The sequence below is a fragment of the Micropterus salmoides genome, unplaced genomic scaffold (genome assembly GCF_014851395.1).
Source record: "Micropterus salmoides isolate LMB-PRFRI ecotype aquatic unplaced genomic scaffold, ASM1485139v1 Ms_hic_scaffold_11, whole genome shotgun sequence".
NCBI lineage: Eukaryota > Metazoa > Chordata > Actinopteri > Centrarchiformes > Centrarchidae > Micropterus > Micropterus salmoides.
In genome coordinates, this window is record NW_024040152.1 from 5,063,453 (window position 1) to 5,084,113 (window position 20,661).

At 40.0% G+C, this 20,661-nt stretch overlaps 1 protein-coding gene across 2 annotated transcripts; it reads left to right on the forward strand.

The window, feature by feature from the left end:
- Nucleotides 1–438: 438 nt before the first annotated feature.
- On the forward strand, nt 439–20,080 carry tmod4 (tropomodulin 4 (muscle)). Of its 2 annotated transcripts, none has more exons than XM_038710531.1 (10): nt 439–598; nt 11,015–11,193; nt 11,589–11,745; nt 12,851–12,970; nt 17,115–17,207; nt 17,888–18,018; nt 18,349–18,456; nt 18,919–19,062; nt 19,282–19,426; nt 19,710–20,080. In XM_038710531.1, exons 2-10 carry the CDS (start codon nt 11,092–11,094, stop codon nt 19,730–19,732), a joined length of 1,023 nt encoding a protein of 340 aa, XP_038566459.1. In that variant the 5' UTR covers nt 439–598; nt 11,015–11,091; the 3' UTR covers nt 19,733–20,080. The 2 variants fall into 2 exon arrangements, with proteins under 2 accessions (XP_038566459.1, XP_038566460.1); XM_038710532.1 differs by lacking the exon at nt 439–598 and adding an exon at nt 10,117–10,137.
- Nucleotides 20,081–20,661: the final 581 nt, after the last annotated feature.

The following is a 20,661-nucleotide window of genomic DNA, read 5'->3' on the forward strand; positions in this document are numbered from 1 at the left end:
TGGCATCATGTAAGCGTGAAACAGCTACATCTTGCTGTAATTATGCAGAAATGATCATGATAACAAACTTGGTTTCCATGGAACAACACAACTCTGGCATAAAATGCATCACAAAGTGCTTGCTTGCAAAGCAAAATAAAAGATAAGTATGATTGATTAAAAAAGTAAAATCACTTTAAGAGAAAGCAACAAAGAGTGCAGAGGGTTTCAGAATGAGGCGTCTCATTGCCAAGGTACAACACAATTCAAACCACCAGATGTCAGCCCTTCTCTTTCTGTCTGACTGCTCTCAGTTTTAATTGAATGACTGATGAGCATGAGTTCATGCCCCACTTCTCTTTCTCTCTCCCTCTCTGCGCCCCGCACCCCCTCACAGCCAAAATAATAAAATGCTGACTTCTCAAAGTGCTGTCTGTCAGTATGCCTGTCTCAGCATAGCAGCCCTGAAGCCTGACACATGAGAGAGAGGGGGGTAGAGTGAGTGAGTGAGACAGAGAAAGAGAGAGAGAGGAGGGGGGGGGAGAAAAAAAAAGAAACAACTTTCTGGTTTCTAAGTTTCTGCCTTGCTGAGGGGCTTCAGCACTGCGCTTCCGTGAAGGTATGTGTGAGGCTGCTTCGCTTTGCCTCTGTCTCTCTGTGTGTGTTTTTGGGGGGAGATCTTGTCGGCATGTTGGGGTGATCAGTGCTTTAAACTTTCTCTCTGGGTTGCCTGTTTGGGGAGGTCCACTTCATTAAGCCAGAGCCTCATGTGTAAGACTGTTTATTTGTGTCTGAGAAGGGACAAAGCTGCAGGATTAATGGGGGACATGGGAGAACTTGTAGCACAAAAAGCTGATGTTTGTGTGCAAAAGTTGGCGGACTTGATGCTCTGGATTTCATTTTATTTTGATGCTTACACGAGTTGTCAGGCTGAAACCGTGAACTTGTGTCACTCTGTGAGAGGCTTCTGCAGAGGGTCAGCTGAAAACTGAAATACTGTCATTCAAATGAAGCTATCAGTATGGCATGCGGAGGGGTTAAGCTGTCCATCGCTGTGCAGTTAATTCGTTACAGGGGATTTGGAGACGTTGTCTCAGGGGGCTGTAGATTTTGGAAACCGGCAAGACCATCTGCCTTACCTCCAGTAAAGGCTCATTAGTGACTGGCATTTATGTATCTGTCACTGGATTAAATTGTCTTTTGGGGACTGATGCTTTAATTGTGGTAAAAAATGAAGTGGGGGCTTTGCTTTTTTAATTTAGATATGGCCTTACAGCAGAATCATTCCTTTACAGTGTGAAAAAGTTGTTTCTCTGACAAAGATGTGGCGTGACATACACCACCTGCAAACAATCTGTCTGTCATTAAAACAATTTCACATGTTCCGTCTTTATGAGTATATGCATCAGTGCTCCGCAGCGATTCCAAATTGGATGACTTTTTGTTTACAAAATACTAAATTAAACTTAAACGTCCCTTTTGGAGCAAAACTTATGGAGCCAAGTGGTTCCATGGGGCTCAAAATGGTGCTCCGAGACCGTCTTAAGGAGCAACCCAAGCTGGGGAGGATTGACACAGCTAGAAGTAGCTGACTTGTGAAGCTAAAATTAAGCTGAGGCAGATTTGGAATGTTACACTTGGGCGGTAAGATGTGGAGAAGGCGACCTGTGGATGGTGACAAATCTTCTGTCAGTTGTACAATGGCAACTTTGGAGCCTTGTCATTCTGCAACCATTACACAAAAATAGACATATATCCAACAAAAACAAAAAAAAGCATTGAAATTGAGAGAAATGACTTCAAAGTTTATTTTCTGCTGCAGTAAAAACAAATGCCCTGGCACAGAAGCAGAGTGTGAATCATTCTGGAGCATTTATGAGTGTATAACCTTTGTCACTTTGAAATCTAAACCGCTGTAATGGCCTTTGACTTGTAAAACACACAGTAACTCCTCACTGCTGCTTGTCTGAATGCAGGGCTTTTAACATAGAATTTCTGGAGCTCCTTAATGGATGAGGACAATAAGAAATTGGAAAAGTGCACTTGCAGTGAATCATGGTTTTACTGCATGGATCTCCAACACGAGTGCACCTCCCAGACTTTGACCAGACTCTCCTATGAAATCAAGAGGCTCTAGTCAACGTGTGTCCAAATGACTCCACTTACGTTCAATAAATCAGACTGAAGCCTGCCGCTGTGACCAAGTGCTAGTGCACATGCTTATAGACACTTAACAGAGGAGATGGAAGAGCAATCTATGAGATTTCTGACATGTTAGCTGTAGTCTTATTACAATTCCGTCCTACGAATATACTCTGGCCACACCATTCACTTGTATTGAAACTAGCGCGACTGACAAATGCAAGCATGTGTTTCCTGTTTTGGGATCTCCAGTTGGCTCCGGTGGACTGGCGGGTCAGAGTTCACCTTCGTTCAACTTTGACCAAATGGATGTGCTGAGTTGGCCAATAGTACACTGTGCTGAAACTGAGTTATTCTTCTGATGTTGTTTATCAACATGTTACGTGCAACATAGTGCAGTAAGGCTCACAAAGAATGTTTGCAATTTCATTGAAAGGAAGTCTATTGTTAACCTAGCGTGCGGCTGGGCACCAACTCCTTTAAAGGCCCTGCAAACCTACACAGGTGTTTCCAGTTATTCTGGTTAATCACACCTTCTCAGGTTGAATGTTCGTGCTGTGTCCCAGTTCACTCTCTTGTTCACTCATTCAATGCTCTACACTACACTACATATAATAGACAGCAAGGGCGTCACTTTGTGTTAAAAAGTGGTGGTGATATAAGTGCACAGATTAGGGGTGTGATGATACACTTGGATCACAAGACATGACAATGAAGTTGAACAAAACGAGAAGATTTTTAACACTATTTTGAAGAAATAGGAAATGCTGAAATATATGAGCAGGAGTTCTGGGGATCCTCACCCTGAAAATTGGAGCATTAAATACTTAATTTCCTGCATTCTGGAGACTTTTTCTGCTCCAATCTACGGTGGAGATGTCTTTTAAATATGAAAACATAACAGAATATAATGCAGTAATCAGGTGCTTAATTTTTTAAAGCTTAAGTTACTTTTTTTGGACAACGTACATTTGTTTCTTCTATATTTAAATTGCATTGAAAGTTTTCTTATTGTAAAAATAAACCTTTCTCAAAGCATTTTTTTTACAGTCAGCATAAAATGGCGGAGGGTGAAGTGGACAAATGCACTATATATTAAATATAGACTACAGCCCAAGTAAAAGTCATCCAGGCCTGATAAGAGCAGTAAAACTAACAGAAGATGTCAATCAGCCACAATCTGTACAAGTCCTGAAAAGAGCTCTAATTAGTAATAAATAAATAACACATGTACAGGCATGGGTGTACCATGGGAGTGTGGGGCCTTACCTCACAGCTGAGCTGCGAATTTGATTCATCTTATGATCAGTTCAAATCAGTACTAAGTTGGTAAAATGAATTAATATTGTGAAGCTCAGGCTCTAATTTAATCTTTCATTCCCTCTTCTCTTATTAGTAAAGGGCAATGAACAAAACAGGTAGTTATTTTGCTAAACAATAAACATGTAGTCCATCTGGCCAAACTTGAGTTTGTTTTAGTTCTAGCATTTTTTTTTGTTGGTTGGTTTCTATGAATTGAGGCTGTTTGGTTCTCTGTCCCTTCTTGTTGTTGTACTAGATAGTTGTAGATAGACAGTTATCTCAGGAGAATGCTAAAAGGATTTATTTACTGTTGTGTTCATGATGGCAAATTCTGTTCTGAGTTGTTAAGAAGAGTCACACGTAGGTAACATGGCCGTGGATCAGAATGTGTACAACTTGTTCCAGGTCAGAACTTTACACCTGTGTCCCAAACAAGGGAAAAATCAGACCTGGCACACTTTCAGATTGGGTTATAAAGATAATATACGACTCTCATAAAGACAGCAACTGCAGGTGCAGGAGATGGCTGAGATTTGAACTGGAAAAAGAAATGTCCAGAGCCAGCTGCAAGCGGCAGGTGACAGCCACCACTCCCAGTTTGTTTTGGTTCATATAGAAACCCTGCTGGGACTACTGGGGACAGATGCACATTCGCCAACTTCCAGTCTGTGTCCAGTGTGGTGGGAGGCTTCCTGGCATGTGCAATGTGCCAAATTAAATGTCAAAACAAATGAAAACACAATGTTGGGCCTGGCGGTTTACACTTACTAATCTGCATTTCTTGTTCTCTAGAAGAGGAATTGTCAGTGTGATCTTCTTCTAAAACTGTGTGTGTAAAGTAAATATGTTCTACAGTTCAGTGACTCATTTTTTTAAATTTTCATGCCAAAATGTCTGAGACAGAATACAACAGCCTGAAAATGGAGCTTTTCATAATTTACATAAAGCAGAACAAAACTATAAAATGAATAATTCAAACGTGCAGAGATAATAAAATCTCAGGTCAGGGTTTCCAGATTATTTTCAAACACCTCCTGACAGTTGACAATATTGACTGGTTGTCATTTATAAGATCAGCAAACCAATACACAAATCTGGTCCTAGGAAGATTGCGTTGGTACTGCAATATGACCAACAGCCTCGGTCCTCCTCAGTAGTTGAACCTCTCTTGATTTGTTGTTTTACACAACCACCTACAGCCACTAGGCACAACAAAGCATCAAAGTAGTTAGTGCACATAGTATATGAAAATATTGTATATTATAAATAATATACAGCAGACCATCAGATTGGTATTTAATGAATAATAAATAAAATAAAATGAAGAGTACATTTTCTGTGGTCAGAAATCCAAAACCAGAGAACAGCAAACCTCCAACTGTAAAGATTACAGATTGTTTTAGTATACCATCAAAATCTGGCTGTTTTTTAGCTTGACGGTTGTAAAGGCTACTGTAGTAAAACATTTTATTCCAGATGAAGAGTGAGTCTAGGTAGATGTATCCTCCACCTAGTCCTTTGAGCTGCTGCTTCTTTCCCTTCATCCTTTAAATCTCCTACATCTTGCTCGACACTCAGCTGTGTGATCCAATGTGGCTTTACGCATCAGAACCACACAGCGTCGAAGAGGAGCTGCCGGGCATAAAGGACCAGTTTTAACAGGTGTTTTTATTGGTTTAGTTACCAAAAGAAGATTTTGCAAAGCATGTTCCTGCCATATCTATTTGTATAAAATGTTTAATTTAGGATTTATTTTTAAAAGTTCACTTAATCAGAGAGTTGCTAAAAGCTAAAACATTTCCCTGGCATTTCTATCCATATTCTAATCTAAATGGCTGCAGTATGTTGTGTTTGTACTGGATGAAAAAGCCTGTCATTATTTGCCTTAGCCATGCTGTCAAGGTCTAAGGAGAGCTGTCTTTGCTGAAATTCAATTAATTGCAATTAAATAAAATGTTATTTATGTAGCACTAAATCACAACAACACTTATCTCATAGCGCTTTTCATAAAAGAGCAGTTAGGCGACAGAGGCAAGGAAAAACTTCCTTTTAAGAGGCAGAAACCTTGAGCAGAACCACGGCTCAGGGTGGGCGGCCATTGGAGGTGAGAGAGAGTGAGGGGGGGGAGGGGGGCAACACAATATACACACAGACGTACAAACAGTAAAGGTAATGTTGCTTTAGACAGAATAAATAATGGTCCAGATATTTATAGTAATGTTTATGATAATAATCGTAATATTAATGATAATACTTACCACAGGACTAGTATCAATAATTGTAGCAGAGGGTGTCGAGCAGGAGCACCAGGTGACCTGCAACCACAGATCCAGACTCCACTGCTCCTGAGCCAGAAACACCTGCAAAAAGTGATAGGAGGTAAGAGGAGAGGGACGAGAAAGCACAAGGCTACCGGAAAGGGAAGTCATGTTAAGCCCCTTTTCCACTGCACAGTACCAGCTCGCCTTTGTTTAGTTTTCCATTGTAGAAATGTTTTACCTGTACCTGCTTCCAGATACTTTTTTTCGTATCACCTCAGTCGAGGTTCCAAGCGAGCTGAGGCGATACTAAAATGCGACGTGAAAACACGGCAGACTACTGATTGGTCAGAGAGAATATACACTATTCACTGCATCATCATTGTGTGCACCAGACAGAGGCCAGCAACAGAAAGTTTTATATTTTACAGTTTCCGTATGTAATTTCATCACTAAATCCACTTCTGAGAAGTTTTGAGGTGAGAAATCAGCTGGGTAGGTTTCGAATATTGACAGTTTTTATGAAAAGTGATGGCGAAACAAAAATGTGCTTGAAAGTTTTTGGAGTTGAGGTGCTCCACAAGTGGGGGAAGCCTGTGCCAACCCGCGGGAGGAGCGTGTGAGGCCGGCCAGCTGCCCGCTCACAGAGCCCTCTGCTCCCGCCATCACACAGACCACTGCAGCAACAACAGCAGAGAAAACACAGCTGGAAGGTTTTCATACCGCTTATCTGTCTTTACATTCTGAGTAGTGTTGAAGCGTTTTAACTTTAAAAAAACAGAAAGCTGTGTGGATCGTTGGTGTGTGTGTCGTATTGATCATTACGTCGCGGCAGTTGTGTGTGGCATCGCTATGACGACCACCTACATAGAGGGCTACTATCTCTGGGTACTATCTGCAATGGAAAACGGAGCAGGGCCAAACCGAGTCAGGTAGAGTAGAGTCGAGTCGAGGCGAGTTGAGCTGGGACTGGTAATGGAAAAGCGCCATTAGTAACATTCATTAATGGGATGAGGTTGCATACAGAAGGAAAAAAAGATGAGCTCTTTAAGATAAGATGGTGCCTGACCATTAAGAGCTTTGTAGGTGAAAAGAAGGATTTTAAATTCTATTCTGGATTTTACAGGAAGCCAATGCAGAGAAGCTAAGACAGGAGAAATGTGATCTCTTTTCCTGGTTCCTGTCAGAACACGTGCTGCAGCATTCTGGATCAGCTGAAGAGTCTTAATGGACTTTTTCGAGCAGTAATTATAGGGAATTTCAGTAATCCAGCCTAGAAGTAACAAATGCATTGATTAGTATTTCAGCATCATATTTAGATTTTTGCAATATTCCGTAGGTAAAAAAAGGCGGTCCTTGAAATTTGTTTAATGTGAGAGTTAGACGACATGTCCTGATCAAAGATTTCCAAGATTCCTCACAGTAGTGCTGGAGGCAAGGACAATGTCATCCAGAGTAACTATATATAAATATTTTCTTTAGATAATGCGTCACGGAGATGCTTGGGTCCCTGAACAATAACTTTAGTTTTATCTGAGTTTAACATTACAAAATTACAGGTCAACCAGGTTTTAACATCCTAAAGGCACATTTGGGGTTTAGCTAACTGATTAGTTTCATCTGGCTTGATCGATAGATATAATTGAGGATCATCTGCATAACAATGAAAGTTTATGGAGTGTTTCCTGATAATATTGCCTAAAGGAAGCATATATAAAATGAACAGGATTGGTCCGAGGACAGATCCTTGTGGAACTCCATGACTAACTTTGGCGTGCATGGAGGATTCATCATTAACATATATAAACTAAGATCAGTCTGATAAATAGGACTTAAACCAGCTTAGAGCAGTTCCTTTAATTCCAAGTAAATGTTCCAGTCTCTGTCATCGAATATGATGTCAGTTGTGTCAAATGCAGTGCAAATATCGAATGAAACCAGTACAGAGACAAGTCCTTTGTCTGATGATATATTACATACATTTATGAAAAATCCTCTTCATTTCAAGCTTAGAGATATACTGAATGGCTAAAATACTGCAGATCTGAAACAGTAACACATGCATACACACACTCCAAGTCATCATCAGGCAGTCACAAGAAATGTGTATATTCTAAATCTGTGTATGTACAGTATGTATGTCTGTGTGCATGTCCTCTCTAATTAAGTGTAATCTGATCAGTGACTCCAACCCAACAGGCGTTACCTTGAGAAGAAGGTTATGGTCACATAGTTTGTGTGTCACTGGAGCAGAGTGGTGCTAGATGCACTGCACAGAATATAAAATAATGGATATTTGCACGTACTTGCAAGGTCATTACACATTCTGAAGTAAATGTGTACAGCTGTGTAATTCTATGTCCATGGCGACCAAGCTTCTGTCAAAGAAACCTGATCATTTGACTTTATACTCTACTAGTGTATTGAGTAAACTGTATAAGTCCTTGACTTTGTGCAGGAACTTGATCCGTTGACACCACAAACACGTTCCACAAACAATCACGTGGTATCTTGACTCAGTTCTACATTAGGTTGGTTTGTGGTCAAAACTGGTAACTCATTGACAACTATATAACACATTTCTGGTTTTAAACAACTAACTTATCAACCTGCACCCTTGTCTCAGAACAGAAGGTATGCAAAATCTATCATTTCATAAGGAAAAGTGGAAATCCACCCTTATTAGAATGTAGGTATGTAATCTCTATTACATTGTACAGCAGAGAGACATGTTGTAGTCCTGATTTACATCTCGAGGCCTTACATTCAAATGAACTTAATTTAAATGGAAAATTTTAAACAAAACCTCACATAAAATTCTGGACCCTGTACAAAGCCATTCTCCACTGGCCCGTCCCCGCATCCATGGCAATTCATTCTAGAATCATCTAGCCCCCCTCCACCACATCAGAGCCACACAGCATCGAGGAGGAGCTGCCGGACATAAAGGAACGTGTTTTAACAGGTGTTTTTATTGGATTAGTTACCAACAATTTTGTGATTTGTATAAGTTGGTCTACTGATTTTCTGCTGATGTGACCTAAGATGTTTAATTTAGAATTTATTTTAAAATCTTACTTTATCTGGGAGTTGCTGAAAGCTAAAACATTTCCCTGGCGTCTCTGTCCATATTCTAATCTAAATGGCTGCAGTATGTTGTGTTTGTACTGGATGGAAAAGCCTGTCATCATTAATTATCTTTAATAATCTCTCAGTTCCAGTCGGGGTCAGTCCAGTTTAGATGCTAAATGGTCCTGTTTCTTTATCATCACTACTAACAAACATTTGTCCGCTTGCAAGCTACAGCTAATGCTGGCTAATCTACACGGGCTTTCCCACTCAGAATCCGAAAGGCTGAAGGCGAATTTCTCCAAAGACATTTTTTCTTTTAAATTATTTAAAAATCACTTTAACATCATTTTGACTGCAATGGAGGATGAGTAATTGTGATTTCACATTAAGTGAAAAGTTATGACCTGTGTTACAAAATATCCCTTTAATTAACCCCCGAACATAAATATGATTATATACTTATGCAGCTGCCTGCTGTAAAATACTTGAACTCTTGTTGCCATCACAGATGTTAATGGTTTCTGACATTACAAAAGAAGACTGGCTGAATGAGACCACATTCTGTGACCTGAACTGTGGTGGGTTTTCTTCTCTGGCCAATTTGGGATGAAATTTGGAATGAAAATGAAAACATTGGACCTCACAAACCCGAAAGCTGCATTACTCATACTTCAAACTACAGTTATCGTTGTGGTATTTCCTTGTTTGAGGGCCCTGCAGGGTAGTGTGAACTTGCTGATCTTTCCTGTATCAGAGGCTGTTTGTCATTATGGGTTTGTGTATCTGTGCCTTTTCATCACTGTGTGCAGATATGCTTCGGGTGTGTCCACTACTGTATAAACGAGTGTCCTTCACTGATAAATAAGGGATTGCACTTTCCACCGCTCTCTCTCCATTCTGCTATTCTTAGTTTCTGTGTGGTGAGCTAAGGGTTTAGAGTTACAAAGACTTTGCTCTCTCTCTTTCACTTTCTTCACTTCTCTGCCACGATCTTCACCTTTAAAACTGCAGGGCATCTGTGGGTGGCTATTCACCTCTTGCGTGTTTTAAGGTGAAAATGAAGCTTATGTAAGAGTGTGACCTGGAGGCTGCTGCAGTATATTTACACAGACTCTGCCCTCCTGAGTATTGCAGATATATTATTGGAAATGCATCTATTATTATCATCATCACATTATTGAAGGGCTCTGGATAGGGCCGCCCATAAGCTCAATGAAGATCATGAAACTGTTTGGCAAGGACAATGGTTCCCAAAATGCGGGCAGGGGACCCCCTGGAGCCCTGACAGAGTGATTCATAATTTTGTCAAATAGTTCAAAAACCTGGGGGCACCCATGGTGTCTGAGGGGGTGAGCTGAAACGACTCTGGGTCACATGCTACCAGGTACTCCAATGTCAGCTATCCATTAAAGGCATAAAATGCCCAAAATAATAATTTTTAGTCAGGAAAAATAAATATAAAATGATTTTATAACTGAATATTCCGATCAGAGGTTTCAGCTTATTTATTTGTTGTGTCGTGCGTACTAGAGATTTCCTCTATGACTGAGTCTTACCAAAAAGCAGTTATTGCCTTTGTCTGTTTGGGATGCAAATATGATAAAACATGATATGATGCAATACAATATGATATGAACACAATAAAATATGATACTGTACATTATAATAGAAAATTATACGATGCACCAAATAAGATACAATATTTTAACATTATGATATTGCATAATATGATAAAAGTGCATGTTATGGTACGATGAACAAATATGCAATGCTGTACATTTCAGTATGATACAATGCAATACTGTACCTTGATACAATATAAATAAAATAAAAACATAACAGTGCTGTACAATATGATGCAATGAGATGCAATGTATACAATAATTTATGATGCAATTTGATAATGCCTTGTTTCATTTTTGTCTTGTATCAACACGATTACCAGTTTGTCAAAAGCAAACCTCACCATCCTTCACCATTTATATAAAATTGCATTATAGTTTACAAAATGAAAACACAACACAATGAGTACAGGAACTTCTAGATCACAAAACTGTGATGAAGTTTGATTGAAATAAAGTACTTTCCAGTCATTCTTTCAGTTAAAGTTAGGTCAACTTTATTTACACTATACTGAGATTGAGGTGCAGATTCAGTAAAATCCCACAGCTCTTGATGAAGCAGAGATGTTTTGCACACCTCACTTGACCTCACTGTGATTCAACTCTCCTCTCTTTCCCCTCTCCTCCCTTCTATCACAGTGCCTTCTCGCCCAGGGGTGTGCAGTGGTGTGTATGAGAGAGAGTGTGTGTGTATGTGAGCCGGAACTTCAGGAGACATGTCGGACCCCAGGGACATCGACGAGGATGCCATCCTCAAGGGCCTCAGTGCAGAGGAGCTGGATCAGCTGGAGTATGAGCTGCAGGAGATGGACCCTGAGGTATGGGGAAGGGCTTGCACATAACTTATCCAAGGTCACAATGCTTCATTGTGAGACACATTTAATGGAAGCAAACAATTCTACAGATACTAGAAGGAAGAAAACTCAGTAATGAAGATGGGAGGACTGCTTTTGTTTCATAAAGTGGAAATAATTTTGCTTTCATTCATGCCTTATAGGTATTGGTGCATCAAATTAAATTTACCATCAGAAACTGATTACATTTATTTTGGAAGGAGTGTACTACCTGGCTGTAGCAGATCATTGGATATGTCTAAAACTGTGAGGCATAATGCAGTTTCACCAGTTGCATCCATTTACTGACATAACAATGAATCTTTTCTCCCATGTTCTCTAGTCTTAATGTCACATAAATACAACTTTTTTTCTCTCAGAATGCAATGCTGCCCGCTGGCTTCCGGCAACGTGACCAGACGAAGAAGAGCCCAACAGGTCCATTTGACCGTGAAGCCCTACAGCAGCACTTGGAGAAGCAGGCCCTGGAGCACGAGGACAGGGACGACCTGGTGCCCTTTACTGGCGAGAAGAAAGGTGGGGGAGCAGGTGTCCTGTGAGGAACTCTAGATACACTGCCACAAAATATTAATCTAATTTGTATGTAACAACACAGAGTTCTCTTGTAATTATAAACACATGATATCAAGGAAATTAGGATTTTTTAAATTGTACACAGACAATGAAGGTCAATGTTTTCATTTCTCTGTCATGTTGCAGTAAAAGCTCCTGCATGTGTCTCAATCACATGATCCTATCATGGGAAGAGAAGATATTCCCCACAGTTTATTTTTATTTTTGAACAGACCACATTCTGCATTGATGAACATCAGCAGGTTACATACAATGACCACATATTTATACTGGATATATAGCATGGTTACAATAGCTCTAATCTTTACACACGTGCAAAGAACTCAATCTCCAAAGACCTTTTCTCCTTGTCGCTCAGACAGCTGTACACTTTTGTACTCTGCGATGCACCACTGCACAGCCGCTGAGGCTTTTAGTTTCAGGTCTGTGTGGGGTTTTTGCAGCTCACTGAGTTTTGGGGCCATTTCCATCATAGTCCCACCGGCTGGCATGTTCGGCCCTACACCAAGAAATAATTAAGCTGAGAATGTTTCTACTTTAGTTCTTGTACAACTCATCTAATAAATGGAAATCAATAATACAACAGACATGTCTCTGTCGTGTCTGAAGCACAATCTAGTATCTAGTGGAAATTGTAATTTATTAGAGCTGGTCCACAAATCTGTCCTGGCCTGCACGTGTTTTGGGAAACACTATCTGAACAGAGCTTTTACCAAAACAGAGAAAAATTCACGGTTGAAAACATTCAGAGAAAAGAAACCCTATTAAAATTTACAAAAAGAAAAAGTGTTGGGAAATTTGGTTTGCAGACTGATGAATAAATACACACAAACATCAGATGGGTGTATACATACACTGTCTAGCTCTATCTCATACCCATATTTATTTTTCTTTCCTCCTACTTGATTCTATCTGTATCCGCTTTTTTCCCCTTCTTTTGCCATCTATTTTCAAAACGTTCTCTTCTTTCTCATCTCTGATTGTCCATCTGCCTTGTTTCACTGATTTCAACTCTTAACTATCATCTGTTCATTCTTTCTATTTCCAGGACGGGCCTTTGTGCCCAAGAAAGCAGCAGAGATCCCTGAGCACGAACAGGTGATACTGGAGCCGGAGCTGGAGGAGGCTCTGAAAAATGCCACCGACGCAGAGATGTGTGATATCGCAGGTTAGACAAACATTATTGGGATAACTACAATCTGTAGGTGCTGCAGCAGCAGAAGTTCTCCATCCATCAATTCATTCATTCTGTAAACGGATTATCCTGTTTGGGTCGTAAGAGCTGGGGAAGTATCGCAGAACAAATTGGTCATCACAAGTCTAACAAACATACACTATAGCCACGCTGTACATGGTACACACATACTATCAAAACAGAAACACGTTTGCACTAAAAATCTGACTGCCGCCTCGCAGCTCTGTGGAATAAAACTACAGTTGAATAATCCTTTTTCACAGCAGACAATATAATTTTAAGTACTAACATAATAAATAGCTGCACTGCAATGCATTAATTGCTGGACCGGAGCCATCATTGATGTCATTAGTTCCACCTGTGCCTTTTCTGCTATGTAAAGTACATGTAAAGTACAAGACAGACTTTTTGACAGGGAAGAAAAAACTGGTGAGACTCATGAAGCAAAATGTCTGCTGTGAAAAACGTCTATTCTTACTATGATGTCCTGCTTGAAGAAACCCAATGCAACACTTAAAATAAAAACACATATTGAATTAAGAATGTATACCCACTGTAATAATAATACACAGCACAGTGTGACCTCAGTGTTTCATCACAGTGGCTCTGACCCACATAGTGTGATTATACAGACCCACTTATCTCTCTTCTGCTTGCTTCATATTGTTTCCCTCAACACTGAGACAGCTCAGTAGTCCCAGGCTAACAGACATGGCCAGACATGCAATGGGGTCCAATTCCCCATGCTCAGCAACACAAAAATAAATAAGCCTGGCCCAAGGCCACCAAAGGAAGGGTGGAGTGAACACGGGGATGGTAGGGGCAAAGATACTGTATCTGTTTGAAACAGACCAGTGGGAAGCTACTGTGTTCACAGATAGAAAAGTCATTTCTTCATGTTTCCTGAAGCTCAAAATCATTTTCCTGAAGTTTACTCAACAGTGTCATGTGAGAAATTGTGTGGGAGTCCTTTGGAAATCATTCTTTATTTAAATATGACCTAGAAGATTTGTAGGTGTTACATTTTATTAATGTACTGTAATGATGGTCTTAAAGTAGTAGTAGTTAGTAGTATTCCTTATTCACCAACTTTCAAAGCCAACACTAGAAGGGGTAAGTGGTAAGTGACTATGCTGCAGATGATCATTAACCATTTAACTAAATCTGACATAATACATAAATAAATGAGTGTTCACTAAGGCACATATGCAGTTAACATAACTATAGTGGTAATGATGGAAGATTTAAAACTCTAAATTTTTGAAACAGTGGATCCTTGATTTCAGACAAAGGTAGACAAAATATTTTGCCGTCTGAAATGACAACTATTGCTGACATCAGTTGTAGATAGCAAGCTGATGCACATGGTGGCTAAATACAAGAAGGCTAAAAAAAACTGACTGATTAAAACAGCCTCTTTATCAGTTCACGATCCATGAAGAAGACTTAGATCACTTGCACTTTTGCTCTTGTGGCTCTGGTTTTGGAAAGGAAAAAAAAACACCACCGTCCAACCTTTTTAAATACAGAATATCGCTCATACTACAGACAGATGCAGTTTGGCATGTTGAGAAATCCAATGCTTGACAGGCCTGCTCACCTAAAGTCTCTTGTCCCTGAGAAATAACTATATCAAGATGTCATCCTGGTTCTGGATCAGGTATGACAGAGAAGAGCTGCATAGTGAAGTAAAAGGTAGACTAGCTTAACGAACCCTTGGAACGCATCTCCATAAATTACAAAATCTGCATTAGATAGCCTTCCTTGTTCACCTTAAAACCCCTATTAGGTTAAATTGAATCATAAAATGTGTTTTCTTTTTGAGTATGATCCTTTCCACCCAGCCACTGTTCCCTGACAGGCCAAACAGACAGGCAGGCATCCGGAAAGGCAGCGCAGGGGTGCCTGTTTTTCCGGCTCCATCAGCCTGTCAGAGAGAGACCACCGTTTTAACCCTGGATGGAGTCCAGATGAGGATTAAACCTCAGTTAGCCTCTGTCAGTCTTTTGTTTGGCTTTTTGGCAAATAGAATAAAAGGGGACAAATACCTTGGCCGACCCACTTCATGAGCTCAGAGGGAGAATGGTGCAACAAGTCAGCCTGGCGACGTTTTAACGTTTAATTTATATTACCACATTGCTATATTGAGCTTTTTAGTTATCTGCAGTCTAGTTTGTGCTGTAAAGCTACCGTGGTTTATTCTCATGGCCAAACCGGATGGCATAGGGGTGTTTATGGTCGGTAACGCCCCCCCCTGAGTAGGCAGCTGTCTCCCTGGTCTCCCTCTTCTCAAAAGGCTGTTCCCATGATTCCCCACACAGGGCTAGGGAGCTGGTGGGTGGGAAGGTGGAGTGAGGGTGGAGGAGAGGGGAGAGGGGGGCTGCTGTCACAGCAGTTGGAGTGTGGAGTTTGGCAGGTTACAGCAAGACAAGAAAAAACTAGCAGGTCTGCCTCCTCCTGGTCATAAACAGTAACAACAAGAGAACAAGAGAAAACTGTCACTTATCTGTTCAGTGAAGGTGATGTAGAAGATATTCAATTTTATGTCATTCATTCTGGATATGTGTAAAAATTATTTTCTATATAGATTATAGGTGTAGGTGCCTTGCTGTAGAACTTGTTTCAATGGTTTTATCACTTAATCTCCAAACCAATTAATCTACAGCTGATACAAGTTAAAATGCATCACCAAGTATTGTGTTACTTTCCATGTGTTCTTCTACTTAATTTCTACTGCATTTCAGAAGGAAATTAGGCCTACTGTTTATCTAACAGCTGAAGTTACTTTTAACATTGTACATTCAGATTTTACATATAAAACATATGAGCTGCTCATAAAATATGATGCAGTGCTATAGATTAAACTACCAAGCAGTATATAAAATAATGAATACAAGAAAATGAGCTCCTTCTCGAGCAACTTTAACATCAAAATGTGTCACAAAACACTCTAAAAGGGGGCATTGTGTCAAATCAGTAATTAATATTACTATGTATAATGTGAATGGGGTTGCCCACAGATAATTGTCATCCAACTCTGCAGTTCCCATCAGGTCTACAAAGCATTTTAGTACCCAATTTCCGTTCATTGTTTTGGTTTTGTTCTGGTTTGTAACTTAACTGTTTAGTTTTAACCCCCTATGCTCTCATCAGCATCTTTTCCAGGTGATGGCAGCTGTTTGGAAAATAAAAAAACCGTGATCAACAGACTGTACACTACCTGTTCAGCGCCAAACAGCAGTTAGCACTGGTGAACATAGTGGAGCATTTAGCAGCTAAAGAGCCAGAGATTTCCCCCAGGAGTTGATGTCCAGAAACTCTAACTGAATGCTAATGTTGATCCGTATGTGCTGGACATGTACTGTAAATAGGCACTCATTTGCCACATCAATTTATATACATTGTATGTATTGTATTGTACATTGTATTCTTGTTGCGCTGCTGCTATATATATATATGTACTGTCACAACACTGTTTCCACCTGTTTCCTACCTATATATAAATGGCAGAGCCAGACATAAGAAAAAGTTCTGTGTCATATGTAATGAAAACACACAAAGAATATACAGTGAGTCTCCAAGCCTTCATTTTTCTGTGACTCTTATCTTGATCTTGATTTCTGTTGCGCAAGGAAAGTTAATTGTTGTGTTGTTCATAATATAGATTGTATGCCCAAGACTCTAGCAGTTTACTCCTTCCCTAAAATGTGTGTGGTCTTTTCAGATGACTCAGTATCAGCTAGAATAACACTAAAAAGATAGACCAACCGTTGGTTGGGTTGGGTGGGGGTGTTTAAATGTGTGGTATCATAGCTTCCTCTGGAAACTGTGAGATTACAACCAGTGACTGAGTTTCCTGCTAAGCTCAGACAACAATATCTTTATCTCATCAAAACAGACCCACAGATAAGAGCCACACACCAGACGAGGGACCCCCTAACTGGGTTTTTGTTTTGGACTCAGAACTGGGTCATGTACATGAATTTGTGTCAGGGATCAGTACAGGGACACATCAACAACAGAGGCTGTAAAAACATATCCATGGATTAAAGTTGGATCCTATTGAATATCACAGATACTTGTATTTTATTCATAATGATTTTTTCTGTACTTGCAGCTATCCTTGGAATGTACACGCTGATGAGCAACAAGCAGTACTATGATGCTTTGGGCACCACAGGCACAATAGCCAACACAGAGGGCATCAACAGTATGTATGACATCATATCATAAAGAATTAATTTCTTATTTACTGGTAAAGACATTTTAGAAACCAAGATTTAAACTCATAAGAAGTAAACTGCTGGTCAGATTCTTAATCTTAATACTTAATCTTCTTTAGATTAGATATTTCCTTATTTCAATCATAGTTTTGCTTTTTTGTACTTTATTAAGGGAAGGTTTGTGCAGGACTGTTTTGTGTTAAGACAAAATCAAACGCTGATGCATTTGAGAAGGTGAAAATATCTTTATATTGCTCAAGATAAGGCATCATAAAAAGCATTGTATCAGTACCTGTATCATCTTGGCACTGGTATCAAACATTTCAAATTATACACATATGGTGACTTATACACACTGAATAGGAACTGATTGGAAGTTGCTGTTTAATGAATTACATGAAGAGAAAAAACAAATCAAAAGGCAAACAAAGTGTTTGGGTCTTTTTACATGTTGAGGCTCTTGTTATCTTTGGCATTATGCACTGTTTGTGTCATTTAAATGAAGGTAGTTTCACAGAGAATATTTTCTTAAAGTTTACAGTGGTAAATTTATATTTATATATTTCTTTTAGATCTACTGTATCTACTGTATAGTGAAAGTAACATACTGTATGCCACTTCGGCACTGGGTATGGTAACCCAACCTGTGATGTTGTGTCTCCTACAGGCGTAGTGAAAGCAGATCCATTCAAGATCTTCCCCGATGAGCCGCCAAACACCACCAACGTGGAGGAAACCCTGGAGAGAATCCACAACAACGACAGCAGCCTGACTGAAGTCAACCTCAATAACATCAAGGTCAGCTGAACAGGAAATATTGTGATGTAAACAGTGTATCAAAGTAAACCATGCAGCTGAACAGCTGATCTCCCAAATCTCTTTCCAAAACTTCATAGTTTTACTTTTTGCAGCTCACAATGTCTCTGAAAGTGTTGCTCTACCAGGTGCAATGACAACACCACACTAGATTATTATCCTTATTAACATACACAAATATTCATAGTGGGAGTTCGCTCAAATCGGCTGCTCTATTGATTAGAGTGTAAATCCTCCACATCTGTGAGCCTCAGTAGTACTTGGATGAGAACCCAACCTCATAAGGGTGATGTCCTTCTGTCTGTGCTGCAGGACATTCCCATCCCAACACTGAAAGAGATCTTTGAGGCGATGAAGGGAAACTCTCACGTGGAGTTTCTGAGCATCGCTGCGACCCGTAGCAACGACCCTGTGGCCTATGTGAGTACAATATGAAATGACAGATTTTTCATTGCAACCGGACAGCTCACAAATGCTACAAATATTCAATTTTCATTTCTTTGGTGTGGAAATATACTACATATTCTTAGAGCACATACTTTTCTGCATCTTTGTCATTTATACCTTTTAGTTCCATTAAGCATGGCATTACCAATAGTGAAGGTATAGGCAGAATTTGATTTCATATTGAATATCTGTTGGATATAGAACCTCTAATCCCATCCATCCCGAAATAAAATACATGTTGTATTAACATGTAATGATTCAGATAAATGCGCCACTTAAACCTACACATATGTATGTGTGCTTCTGTGCTTCTTCTTTCCAAAGGTCACAAAGCAGGGGTTTAGCAAGCATGACCGTGATCATTTTTTAACCTGTAGTTATGCACTAAACAAAACAATCCCAATGCGTGCATGCGTGTTTGTGTGTATGTACCAGGCATGTGCCGAGATGCTGCAGGAGAACACCAGCTTGCAGAGTCTTAATATCGAGTCCAACTTCATTACTGCAGACGGCATGATGGCCATCATCAAAGCTATGGCCAACAATGCCACACTGGTGGAGCTCAAGATTGACAACCAGGTCAGAAACACATAACTGAAACTATGGATGTACTGTACATCTTACTGCAGTGACTGATGGGTGACACATAAGTTTAAAAGATCAGATTTAATGTGTTTTGAGTTTTAATACTTGTAACCCTGTACCATGTGTTAGCTAGCTTTGTCATCTGTGTCCCATTCCTACAATGTCCGAGATCTCTTTTTGAATGAGCTGCTTCTCCGCTTCTCTCTGGTATAGAGGCAGAATTTGGGAGACTCGGTTGAGATGGAGATCGCCTCCATGTTGGAGAACAACTCTAGCATCCTCAAATTTGGCTACCACTTCACCCAGCAGGGTCCTCGCGCCAGAGCTGCCATGGCCATCACACGAAACAACGACATGAGTGAGAAATGACTGCGTGAACAGAAAATCGTTCTAAATGTCCATGTAGAATTGTGGAAAGATTGGAGTAAATTTTTAAGATGCACTGGGCAAGATGTGGGGAAGAGTGGCTGCCATTTTAAGCCACTGATGTGTGAAGATGCCAGGTGTCATTACACAATTTAAATGTAGACTAAAATACAGATATTTGGGCTTAATTTTAAAGGCTAATTAGCAACCTTTTTGACTGATCACTGTTTTTCTGTGTCATATCTTTTCTAAGCTAATTTTTCCTGTCTCCGCAGTTCGCCAGCAGAGATTGAGATAAAAGCAACAAGGAGCAAACAGAAGATCAACCCCTTCTGCCCCTTAGAGGCTGCAAACAGACTGCCCCCAACAGCCTCCTGCCAGCTTTCTCAATGTGGTGCCATAGAGCTTAATGAACCCTTGTAAATGAAGCTGGGTCGTTGTAACCCACCTAACATCCATGTCCAAACATTTCATTTCATTTGCCGCAGCCAGCTTTTTGTAGACTGCTGAATTCATCATAAAGGCATGTCTAGGTCACAAGCAAAATGTGAAGTGTCTTTTTTTTGTGCTTTTAGTTTGTGCATCGCCAACATCATCCTAAACAAAAGGTTAACTCTTTTCATTCATTAAAAACATTTTCAATGTGGTGCTATTTGTGGGAAGAAAACAATCTGTAAATACTTTAAATAAAAATATATATTCAAGTTTTTTTGTAACTGTTTGGCAAGTTTAATTTTATTGTTTCTACACCTGAATTATGAATAGTATTCTCAACAGAGGATTTAAATGCACCCAGCAGCACAATTTGGTGCATTTAAGTAGCTACAGCTGAACCCCTCCTCCCAACCTGCATGACTGACATATACTGCAGCATTTTAAGGATGAACCCTTCGTGTAAAGAATCACAGCCCTTTGATCCCTTGAAGTTGCTCCTGATCCCCTGACTTCCCTCAAGCACCTGAGCTATTTTTACCCCACAAAGCCTGATGGGAAACGTAACCTAGTCCACTGGGCTTGAGTTACCTTGTTCCAAATATAAGGAACCAACTTTAAGAGGGTTGCACCCGTGTGCACCCGCAGAGATTTATGAGAAGAAACAGCTGCTAACCTCCGAGGAATTTGACAGCATTACTGTGGTTCCTGAAGTAGCTCCCCTCATTTCTTTAACCTATTTTCCCATTTCTTTAAGGCACTCTGACTGAATGTCAAGTTTGACATGACCACCCA